Source organism: Pseudorca crassidens, chromosome 9, assembly GCF_039906515.1.
Source record: "Pseudorca crassidens isolate mPseCra1 chromosome 9, mPseCra1.hap1, whole genome shotgun sequence".
Classification (NCBI taxonomy): domain Eukaryota; kingdom Metazoa; phylum Chordata; class Mammalia; order Artiodactyla; family Delphinidae; genus Pseudorca; species Pseudorca crassidens.
The window spans coordinates 83,371,550-83,384,401 of record NC_090304.1 but is presented as its reverse complement, the minus strand read 5'-3'; the positions used below and the strand labels follow the sequence as shown (position 1 = coordinate 83,384,401).

Genomic DNA, 12,852 nt, shown 5'->3' with positions numbered 1-12,852 from the left:
ATTTAAGTGATAATCGTTTAGGATACCTAATCTTGGATCTCCAAGAACAGTATCATAATAAAGCTTCAGTATAGTGAATTAGAAGGTCACGGAAACTCAATCTCATCTTTGAATTCTCATTTCCCCTCCTTTCCTATAGCCAATTATCCATTAAGAACTGTTTTTCTGAAAAGTGTCTCTTAAATTTGTATTTTCATTTCTATTACACTGGCATCGCCTTATCAAAGTCTTTATCACCTGAGACAAGATCCACTGACTCTCGATCCATTCTCAGATCCTCAGAGTCAGAATAACCTTGTTTCTCTGCTTGTTTGTAGTGCTTTGTCAAAAACCTTCAGTGATTCCCGATTGCCTCCAAGATACTATTCTATTCTAGTTTTTCTGGTATTCAAGGCTTCCCAACAATTCAGTTTACATATATCTTTAAAATATAATTTCATTATATTTTGTTGAGCTAGACTCTGTGTCAAGTTCTCTGTATTCTCACTGAATCCTCATTGAATCCACATGGCTAGTAAATGGCAAAGATGGAAATAAAACCTGGGTCTGTCTAACACAGTAGCCCAGCCTCTTAACACCCCTAGTTTCCCAAACAGAACTTCTCTGCCTCCAGCCAGTCTTGTTTCCTTATAGTCCCAAATATGTTTTATGCAGAATCAATTCCAGTCTCACGATAGAAAGTTTACCAGGAATTCCTTTTTTTTTTTTCTCTTAGCTTTTCTAAATTCTTATCATTTTCCAGTAATCACTCATTGACTTATTCATTCAATTAATATTTATCAACTATTACATCCGAACCTATTTTATCAGGTCTTTCCCAAATATTCTAGATTCTAATTATCTCTTGCTTCTTTAAATTATCTATTTATTTTCAGGAGCACTCACATTTGCTCTGAGTCATACGTTCCTTTACAATGTTAGCTGTACCATTTTTTCTCCTTCTTGGAGGACAGCAGCTGTGTCTTATGGTACTTTATACCATTCTCAGTCCTAATGCAGGGCAAGAAATATAGTAGGCATTCAATAACTAAATGCAGAATTGATATCTCAGTGAGTTAACTTAAGGTGCTACTTTTCAAGCAACCTACTAAAATGAGAGTATAGTGTGTTAGACAACAAAAGAGAATCAACCATGGAACCTAATGAATTTTGGGAAGACCTGGTATGAAGAGTGTTTTAAAACACACAAAAAAATAAAATAAAACAAAATAAAGCAAAAGGCTTCAAAACTGTCTTTTAAATATTGGCAAGGAGGACATAAAAAATTACTGACACTAGCCGTCTTAATGAATAATGGCAAGCAATTTTGTCCATTGTATAAACAAAATAATCTAAGAAGGTATTCCATATTATAGATAGTTAAAGAGATCACCAGCTCAGTTTGTGTAGCCAAAGAATACTAAAAGATAAAATCATATACAAGTTTGTTTGTGAATATCAAGGGAAATCTGATACTTCCAACTAAACCCAAAGACAAAAATCACAGATACTGGCAATTTTATAGATCAGTTTTAATCTATTTTAGTGTAGCAAATAAAACATACTACCTTTAGAAATTTTTTTACTGCTTAGAACAATATAATTCAGCACATTTTAGAAATTAAAAATTTCATTTATCATAAACAGATTTTAAATGTCAACTGTATTTGTTTTAACTTAAGATTTATTTTATTGTATATATAAATAATGTATTTAATTCACTAAATACATCTACTTAACCTTTATATACAAATACTTTAAATTTCCTATCAAGTTCTTGAGAGAAAATATTAAAGTTTTAATTTTTCTCTTTCATTTAAGGTTGCAGGTTCATTAGTAATAGAATAGTCTTTAAATATAACTCAAAATACATAACTTAAAATGTCTTTTAATTGATCTTGTTTCATCTACCTTAACTTTTGGGTTGGATTTTGGTTAGGTGGGAGAATGGCACAAACAGAAAAAGGAAATTGATTGATAAAAATAGGTCTTAGAGAAATAGAGATTATAAGCTAATGGGATCTTGAAAGGAAGCTATCTGAACTTGCCATACAAACTAGGAGAGCATGTGACTTTTCTGTTATTCTCTGACAATAGCTGAAGACTAAGAATTCTAAATATTTGTCTATAAATATTTTAAGTTTATGCCATTCTAAGTGAAACATAAAGCTCTTATCTTTGACAGCAACAGGGCTCATAATCATATTTCAAACAGAAACATATTCTCTCATTTATTTTTATTAAAATTTAAATAGGAAGAAACGACAAAAAGTTTAAATTATTAAGTCTCGCCTACAGTTGTTCCTATTGGGGTTAATACTAGAACATATCACACAGTCTTTTAGCTATTAGCTCCTCATCAGGTTGGATACTTTTTAAACTACCAGTTTGGGCACTTTCATTAATTATTTTTAATATATTTAATAAATGGAATGCAGTTAATATGAGATCAATACTTTTCACTTTACTGAGCGACTAAACAAGAAAAAATGATGTTTTATCTCAATTTCAGGTTATCCAAAAGAACTTGAAGTCACTGCAGAACCACCAAACAATTCTTTCTTGGAATTAGATTACCATGATATATTTCGTAAGAATTCAAAGTACACAACAGATCTGCCTGACATAACTAATATCTGTGTGGGTGTCCAATTTTAACATATAAATAGCCCACTAAAAATATTATGACTTTTTTTTTCTTTGCTTAGGAATGAATAATGTGCCTCCAATATAGCCTATACCTTTCACTAAAGGAGTCAGTCATTGAGAAACTCGAAGTTAGTTTCTATTAGGTTTCTGGATTTGGTGACCATTGCAATATCATTATCTACATAAATAGTATACGTTGGCATTAAAATCAAATTTCTAGTTCGTATGTGTGCTCTCCTGTATGTTCCTAATCACATGACTACTATGGCTCTTACTCAGAAGATAGCAATCTCTAACAAAAATATATCCTGCTGAAATGAATTTCTTTCATTAAAAACCCCAACAATCCAATTTTAAGATAACGCCAAGATTCTAAACACATTTGTAACAAAGCAAAAACTGTGTTTCTGTAAGATGATGATTATTTACTGACAACTCATTGCCTGAATTCTCATTCTTTTGGCACATTTCTTCTCCTTCCTAAAATTTCCTTCTTCTTGATCCCCAACTGTCTCAGTTACATGATCCTAAAGCTTTCCTAAAATCTGTTTGAGTCACATTAAGATGTAGCCTCCTTGGAGAGCAACAATAACAAAAAGCTATTGCTGGATAGAATCTGGAAGCTGATCCCTCCATAATCCATATGATTTCTTCAAATATCTCAAATTCTGGATGCTTTGTAAATTCTCTCACTTGTTTCCACTTTGGATTTCTCCCCTATGGAAGGACCAGTTTGAAATAGAGTACCAAAGGCAGGGAATACTGATGATGTTCATTGACAACAACGTAAAACGTGAGAGGTAACACTGGAAACCATTAAAGAAAATGTAAAAGGCCTGGGAAGTGCTTCTATAAGCATGGAGAAGTACTGCTCAAGACAATATTACCTCCCTTTCATCTTATTTTTCTAACCACAGTTTTCATAGGGTATCTTAAAAATTTCATTAATCCTATACTACTTCACACCAAAAGTCTAACTGACCATATTTCAAATTATGTATCATTTAAATTATATCAGCTGCTTATTTTAATAAAATTTTTTCTTAATGATATATTTTCTATAGAAACACTTTGGATTTTACTTTTAATATTTTTGTAACCTCATTATCCATTATGGTTTGATTGTCAGTTACTATCCATATTTTACATGTAGTGAAATTAACAACTGATGACAATTTCCTAAGGCCTATGTAAAAATCTAATCCTTAATGGAAAACTGGCACTGATATTTAATGATGATGGAAAACCTTTACATATAACTGATAAGACTTGTGTGAAGGTTTTTATTTTTTTCCTATTTCATTTGTAAGTGGATATTCAAATAACTATTATGCATAGGTGGCAAGCTGCTTTCCTAATCCTGTTGGGTTAAAAAATATAAATATATAAAGAAAAAGGGATTAAAAATAGGTGGGGGAGGGGTTTCCTTCAAATAAATGGAACCCATTCTTTTGAAAGAAAACTCCCCTCTTACCTTGGTCCTGGAGCTGGTTAGTTCTCCTCTGTCCTCCTCCTAGGGGAGAAATACCCAAAGTTAAACAATAATAGAACATGGTCTTGTATTAAAGTCAAGTTCAGTTCTGGTTGATCCCTTCCTCAGGTCTCACAAGACACTACCAACTATCTGATATACTGGGGCATTCATTGAATTGAACTTAAAATACATTTAAAGATTAAGCCAAAGGGGAATGAACATTAGCTGTGTAAGGGAGACAAAACTGTCTGCTCTTTAGTCAGTCTATTTTATTAGAGCTTCAATAAGCTGAAGACTGACTTAGAGCAGAGTAATTTATGGAAGGGCATTGATTGGGTAATTTTCATCAGCTGGAGTGAATCATGAAGGGTGTACCATGGGGAGTACCTAAAGTTCCCCAAGTAGAGAGAGGCATGCTGTGATGTTTCAATGCATTTCTCTGATGTTCTTCATGTCTTTTGAGGGTAAAATGATAGTGCTACAAGCAACACCATGTTTGAAGCAGTACTAAATCTAGTATGAACAAGAATTATTGTGAAAGTGAAAAAAAACCCTAATAGCTCATTAGATGGAAACATTTGGAAAAAGTCTGAGACATGGATATGATCAGAAACTATGTGCTTTAGTTTTTTCAAAACAGGGAATCATAGGTTAGATAAAGAGGGGATTTTTTTTTTTTCCTCAATGTGTCTCTAACTAGTACTCTCAGTGTCTTTGGAGAGAAACAAGGCGGCATAGTGAAACAAGCATGGATTTTGGAATTATATAATAATGGGGTCCTATTCCAGTTCTGTCATTTCTCAGCTCTTTGACTTGAATTTCAGCAACATCATCTGTCCACATGAAGATAGTAGAACCAATGTCAAGGGGTTGTGGCGGAAAATATATTCATATACATGTGCTTGGTATGTAGTACAGTAGTTATTAAATTTTATTTCCTTTTTATTTATATGGTCTCTGATATGGCATATAGTTGATTTACAATGTTGTGTTAGTTTCTGCAGTACAGCAAAGTAAGTTTGTTGTACATGATATGGTCTTTTCTTACTTGAATGACTTTATCTCTTTAGAGACCAATGTCTAATTAACTGACCTTAGCATCAATTCCTATATACCCCTTGGCGTAATTTCAGAGATAGTGACCAGCTCCCATAAAAAAAAAAAAAAAATCAAATACCAGACAATTGATTGAATTCTGTGAGACATGGAGGAAAGTGGAGACCAAGAATGAGCCTGAACCCATACAAGATCATGTGCTATTGTTATTTAACTTTGGGTAACTTATTAAAATTCTTTATCAAGTAAAATGACATCAAGTGAGAAAATGGATGTACTTTTGGAACGTCAGGTTGTCACAGTATATCCCAGAGACGTCAAAATGAAGGATGCTGTAGTCATTACTCAAATGGCTATTATGAAAATGTGCAGGGAAAAAACACTGTATGGCAGATTCTATATTATACATCTATTACTGTTACCATTTATTTAATGTTGGATTCATCCTATGAACTTTAATCACTTTAACGTTACATGATATAAATATGGCACAATAAAACTCCTCCAGCTACAAATATACATGTTTTTTCTCATGTTCTTCCTTGGAAACTTTAACTTCATATATTTAATGAATATTCTAAGAATGGCTATTTTGACAAACCAGCCTTTATCCACTATACTCTATAAATTCTAAAGAATATATACAGAAATAGAGACTTTCCTTTTTTTCTGAAACAGATATATTCAAAAATCATAAAGCTGTGCTATAAATAGAAAAAAAGAGTAAATTATATTTTATGAAACACCTACTTCATCCATGGAACCCACTTATCTGATAGAGTTTTTGATGGAATTATCTTTATATTCTGAAATGATCTGAGAATCTATGAATAAGAACAACTGTAGGTACACTGCCAGGCTTGGTTGCAATTACAGTGGCTATACAGTCTTCATGCTTCAGGGCATAAACTGATTGCTATTTATAATGAAGGGAAAAATAAAAAAGAAATTAAGTAGTACTAAAGTTGTTGGAGCTATTATGGTGCTCTTAAAAATCAACCCTCTCAAATATTACATATTGAACCACCACGGGATACCACATTTCATAGATCAATTTTTATCATATCTAGATATGGATATATATGTTTTATTCTTAAAAAAACAAAGTAAGTCCTTCTACATGTATGTGTATCACCTTAGCTGTTTTATTCCCACTTTAATATAATCCAAAGAATTTTGTCAGATTTGTACGTTGCCAAAAATTTGATGTCAGTATATAATTTTAAATCTCTCTCTATATAAATATAAAAGAATTGTGTCTATCTCTAGCTCTGTGGTTCTCTCAGAGAAGTTCTTTCCTTAAATACTTTTCCATTTCACAATGTAGACAGACTATGATAAAAGCAGCTATTTACTTAATTAGTGACTTACTTAATTCCAAAACCTGATGAGTTTCTATTGATGTTCTGGGGATGAATTTTCCTCCAGTGTTATTAGGTGTCCACAACTTCAAAGAGGTATAAGAGAATTCTTTGGTTGTTTTGCTAAAGACAGTTCAGGGCATGACTCAGAATCTTAGACTCTCAAAGTGAGAAGGGAATTTTGATGTCACTGTCACAGTACTCTCTAAGAGATGTGAGAATCCCTTCTATTTCTGTTTGAACAACTCTGATGTCGAGAATCATAGCCAATTTCCCCCCATTTTTTGGACCAGTTTTAATTGTTGAAAAATCTTTCTTTGTGTTGACCCAAAATCTACCTCTGTGTAATTTCCTTAACTTATCAAGAGTTTATTTAGTTTTTAATATTAATTAGACTTTATAGTTTCTTGAGCTCTTATATGGCTATTTGCAATATGCCTTGAAATTATCAGTGTTGCTGAAACTGCAGCATGGAATAATCATAGAACCTGTTCAGTAAGTTTTCAAAGTAAACTATATTTATATTAATAAGTTTTTTTTCTTTTTTTGTTCTTTTCCTATAAGAGCACTGGAGAGAGTCAGAAGATCTCCGTTCCAATCTCAGCTGTGTGAGACTGTGGGCAAGTCACGTAACGTCTCTAATTTATAATGTCTTCCTCTGTAACAAAATGACATCATAAAAGGGTTAAAAGGAGCAAGTAAAAAATATATATATGTGGAAGTGGTTTGAAAGCTATAATGCTGTACTGCTACTATTATTGTTTCACTTTAGAAATACATTGCTCAGCAATTTTTAGAGCTCTATGTTAAGCTAAATTTAAACATTATGTCTTAAAAGTGAACAAATTAAAAAGCACATTAATTAAATAATAGATTAACTGATTCTTTGCATTATATGATATTATCATTGCTATATCATTTCATAGTAAATAATTCTTTTTTTTAGTCTATGACCTTCATTTTTACTCTGGAAGACAATCAGGTCAGTTTTTCTTGGATCCCATTTACTTCTATTTACCTCTGATTAGCCTAGCCTCAAATATAAGCCAAAAGTTAGGGCATTGATTTAGGGTTCTGGATACTTGGTTTAATTTTAAGTTTTTTATTTCACATTCTTTTTATCTTTTAAATTTACTTTTCATGCTAAAGATGTTAGCAACTTAGAGCAGCTGTACTTATTGATAATACTTTTTTTGTGATCCTAGTTGCAAATTCCTGAAAAGAGGGGAAACTAGGGACCGGGTGTCTGATGATGTCTTCTCTTAGTTACTAACAGGATTCTGGCCTGTTACTATATCTAAAAGGATGTTCAGAAGTTGCAAATCTGTCAGCTCCAAATATGAAACAACTAGGCTTCTATAATAGCAGAGGCCTTGCAGGTAGTTCTTGACAGTTTTTATATAATCTTTTGTGTAGTGAAGCAACAATGGAGAGGGTCCATATACTCTTATGTTGTCTTTGAAAGTGAGTTGCTTGTGTCACATTTGTTTGATTGACTCCAATTTAATTTTTATTTTGGCAAACTCCCAAATAGTTAACACTTAGAAAAAACAGATTGAATTTTTAACATTTCTGTAAAAAATATTTGTGTATTAATTTCTTCATTGAGTACCCTAGAGAAAAAGTTAAGATAAATAAAATCTAGATTATTTCAATATGATGTCATGACTTTGTTTGGTCAATAGTATTTACAGTGATAGATTTCTTCAATATTTTGGTATTGTATACTTTGAAAGGCAGAATTAATGCTAAGAAAATTTTTATGCCTTTAATGATTCTTTCATTGTTGAGTTGTGTGACAGTAAAGAAACATATTGAAATGGCTTTACGAAGTTTCTGAAAGTGTATTTCATTCTGTGAATGAGTCCTAACAATGAATTTTAGGTTTTCAGAAAGTTTGGAATCTGTCCATTTAAAATAAACTACTTTTAATCATGAAAAAGCTATTCCTGGTATTAAGGAGGATAAACAATATATTCACAGTATTTCTAACTTCTGTTTTTATGATTATTATTTTTAAAATGTTCTCATAATCAATATAATGCCCATTTCTGAGAAGGCTTGTGGCCAGGCTAGGTATTTTAAAAACTCGAATGGTGACTTTTCTATTCAGGTGTTGCCAGGTGTGTATGACTATGTTTGTGGCAAAGCTATTTCAAATGTATGTTATTTCATTCTGAAAACAAGAATTATAGGACTGATTTTTGGGGAGAAATAAATATTTAAATAAATGACCTACAGTTTCTTATCCCTACTTAAATTAAAGCAGAATATAATTCTAAACTAGGGTCTTTACTATTTCCCAGTTCATTACAAATGACTGCCAAACTATTCTATCTTCCTTCTCTTAAATATGAATAATAAACCAGCCCCATCTTGGCTGATATTGTTTTGGCCAAACAGACCCCTTTTCACTTGCTTTGTTGTTCCTTTGTGTCCCCTTTATAACCTGAGCGCTAGCACTGCAATTGCTTCTGGAAACCAATCCTTGTAGTGAGATGATGTGTAAAGATGAGTGACATAATATGGAACCTGTCAAACTATTAGACATATATCAAGAGGAAACACTTAAATACACTACTAATATAGGGATAAGTTCATCTACAGCACGTTTATTACATATCAGATTATGAACTTTATCCTTAGATACAACTATATGTTTCCTAAATACACGTGGCATGGGTAGGTCAAGGCTGCTTGACTTGGTTGGCTATAGGTTCTACACTCACATTAGTTGTGTGTTGCAACTGAATTAACTTGAATTTTATAGGATATAGATATTCTTTTGGGGGATTCTTTACACTTAATATATTTGTTTATAAGACAATTGTGTGGGACTAAAGAACAACAGCTTGGAATTCTGGCTTTTCACAGAACTGTCAAAATTGAGATCTAAACTTAGATCTCTTGTCAAATCAGGTTGTGAAGGCTTAAACTGTTAAACTTCTTTTGTAGCAGTTTTATCTTATTAAATTTAATCCTCTTTGAAGTGGTATAAACTAAAACAGCCACAAATTATCCACGTTTCTCAGGCAAGTTACTAAAATATAGCTTCTAAGTGTAATGGAGAGGAGGCATATACAGGTAAACACTGAATTTAAACTTTCAGATGGTGTTACCTACGGCAGCCACAAAACATCCCCAGAATGAACAACTTGAAAACTCTCTGGTAAATTCTCAGGTGGAACCCAGCAACCATCTGTTGAATAAATTGGCAAATGAATGAAGGCAAATCATATTGGCATTTTTTTCTTTTTACAAGCAGGGAGAATGGAAAATGTATAATACTTGGTGATCTTAAAGAAATGCAGAAAAATGCAGGATTTTTTTCCTTTTCATGGGGAGCTGTAAATTTAATCATCTTTTGACTGCAGGAAAGAGCTAAATGAAAAATCTAAAATTTCAAACGGCAATAGAAAGTGTTATGTTTCCTACTGTACTCAGTATCTAGCAAGAGAAAGATGGGATGCATGAATTCTAAAGGGGATTATTTTCCCCTGGGACACATTTAGCATTGATACCTTTACCATGTGACATCTCAGTTTGTGAATGTAAAATACTTGGTACCCACATCTCTAATAGCAAACTGAGTAAGTGTTTAAGCATATCACAACCAGGGGGATTTGCATGTGTTTGTGTGCGTTTATGCTGAGAGGTGCAAATGATTTTTGTATGAGTGTGTTTTCTAATCCCTAGGCCAACAGACTATGTTCCAAAACATAATGGGATCACAAAAACTAAGTTCAAAAACTAAGTTATCTGTAGCATCTTTTAATATGCCACCTAATAAAATGAGGGATATTCATAAATGAAAACATATCTCTCCCTTTCCATAATAGTTAAAAATAAACCCATACTTGTGTACTAATCTGCTGCAACTCGTTTCCAGAAAATAAGTTAAAAGTATATTTACTTGAGGCCAAGTGCTGCTAAGTAATATTAAGTACTCACTTTAAATTTCTGTACTTTTAAGTTTTACTAGTGTCTACATTAAGTGCTAACAATTGACTTGTTACTAATACCAAAAACAGACTACAACTTTAGTGTCACACACAGCATCCAGCAAATTCCTTCTTTCTAAACTTTCCAAGTATACCTGAACTTATGACTAAATATATCTCAGAAATTTTATGTAGGAAAGTGGTTCCTTCAAGATAATATATTTTTCACACATGAATTTGAATATTAAATTTAATACATCTGCCCTAAAAAAATACTCCCAAGTTGAAGAAACATAATTTGGCCTACAGAGAACTCTACTTACCCTGATACAGATTTAGACTTGAGACAAGTGTCTTATGAGGTCAGTGATTGTGTTAAATACCGAAATAAAAAGTCCAATGAAGATGTGCTATTCTAATTCCCATTCTTAGTACTTCCTCTCCTCTGCCATGATATTGCTGTGGGGGCTCTGAGTTGCCTGTTGTAAACTAAGCATGATGTGCCTGGTTTCAAAGGAGCAGCTCCTGTTGCCACAGGTTCCTGTACCTGGGCATCAGCAAGTCCAAATGGGCCTCACTTTTCCCCAGATTTCAACCACTGATCAAGTTCTTTTGGAACTGCTTTCTCTTGAAAGACCTTTTTTTTTTTTTAACGACAGATCATTTGTCTTATATTAGGCACAGTTCCACAAATATCTTTAGAGAAGGCAAAATTTGAATGGGAATTATCCCTATTGAATAATAAAAGTATAGGAGACTAGCTTTTTTCTTTTTTAGTTTTATTTTTAAATTTTTGGCTGTGCCACGGCTTGTGGGAACTTAGTTCCCCGACCAGGAATCAAACCCGGGACCATAGCAGAGAAAGTGCTGAGCCCTAAACACTGGACTGCCATGGAATCCCCAGGACACTAGTTTTTTTAATGTGGCTTCAAACATTAGGGTCAAGCATAAAAATCTTTACAAAGGCCAGGAAAATTCTGAAGATATGATCCACTTCTTTGTTTCCTGGAAGTACTTGAAGATACTAGATACCATGAATATTTTTAAAAGGGGTATTTCTCATTTAACAACTATTTAATAGTCAGTAAATCTGTATTAAATAAATTATGATTTACTCTAAACAATCTTTATCAGTTTACTTATTGCATGGTAAAGTTGAGAGTCTAGAAACTAGTGTAATATAGATAATACACTAAAGAAACTACTTTTTGATAGTAAAGTATACAACTTTCCTAGATAATAAATACTATAGTATAGTACGTATCTATACTAAAGTTGCATAGTAAAGTTGATAGTATTGATAGTATAGTCAAAATACACTTCCTCTTTCATCTAAACTTTACATCACATTGCTATGCCATCTAGAGTGTCTATTTTAAAACAACCTTTAAAAATTTCTCAACCAGTGAAGGCTTTTACAAGAGTTTTGGATTGCCAAGGGTACTGGAGAAGGGATGAGAAGGAAGTTCATGTAGAATAAATGGCATTGTGTATGTGGAAAGAAGATTCAGGAGAAATATCAAAGTAGGGAGATAGTGAAACATAAGAGATTTTACCCTTTTATCTCACAATAAGACCTGAAAGTTTTCTTTGGAAGGTAACTTAGAAAAACAAATAGTAATGCCAGTAAGATTTAAGTTTTTTGACTCACTGATATTTATAGCTTGTAGGTACACTTACCTATAATTGCTTTCCTTTTCAATTTTAAAATTTATAGATTCTAAGTTTAACAACATCAATATACCTGGCATCATTCTATCACCTACAAATTGGAGAATCTATGTCAAATCATAATATACTGATAATTTCTGAGCATACTTACTGGCCTTCTGTTACTGAGAGCCGTTAGTGATAGCTTGATGGTTTTAACATTGTGAAATGCTACGTATGTGTATGCCCAGCAAACACTAGCCTGAAATAAAGTCTCTCTGAACAATAGGGAGCTTTGAATATCATTCTCTGCCATAAAGATGGGTGCCAGTCATAACTGGTTTAATATTTGTTACCCTAGTCACAGATATATGCTCTGTGATGATCCTGATTGCCTGTGTTTTAAAGCCTACATTAAAGACCCAAGTCTTGATTTTCCATCCTGATTATATATCCTACTCTTACTCTTTTCTGTGACATTTATTTTGAAGCATTTTGACCAAACAGCAAGATCTGGAAATAAAAAAACTCCCTAGATCAACAGAAGATTGCTAGTCATTTGTCTGCATTCTCTGGTTATACTTATATAGAAGGAAGATTGTTTTCCTTTTCATAAAGTCTCATATTACCCAATGAATCAAAACAGCAGCGTTTGGAAGAAAGCCATAATTAATGACAGTGAAACAGACCAATCTCAATGTGTCCAGAACTATTAACCTAAAAACTTGGTTAAAAAAATAGA

At 32.7% G+C, this 12,852-nt stretch overlaps 1 protein-coding gene across 13 annotated transcripts in view; it reads right to left on the bottom strand.

Moving 5' to 3' along the window:
- GRIA4 (glutamate ionotropic receptor AMPA type subunit 4) overlaps window positions 1-12,852 on the bottom strand; it is a 515,605-nt gene that overhangs the window by 30,702 nt on the left and 472,051 nt on the right. For 2 of the 13 annotated variants that reach the window (XM_067750884.1, XM_067750882.1), the window contains exon 15: window positions 4,103-4,141. The exons of the other annotated variants lie outside the window; for them this stretch is intronic. In XM_067750884.1, coding sequence (XP_067606985.1) covers window positions 4,120-4,141 — 22 coding nt within the window. In that variant the 3' untranslated portion in view covers window positions 4,103-4,119. The remainder of the gene's footprint in view (window positions 1-4,102; window positions 4,142-12,852) is intronic. 13 annotated transcript variants of the gene reach the window in all.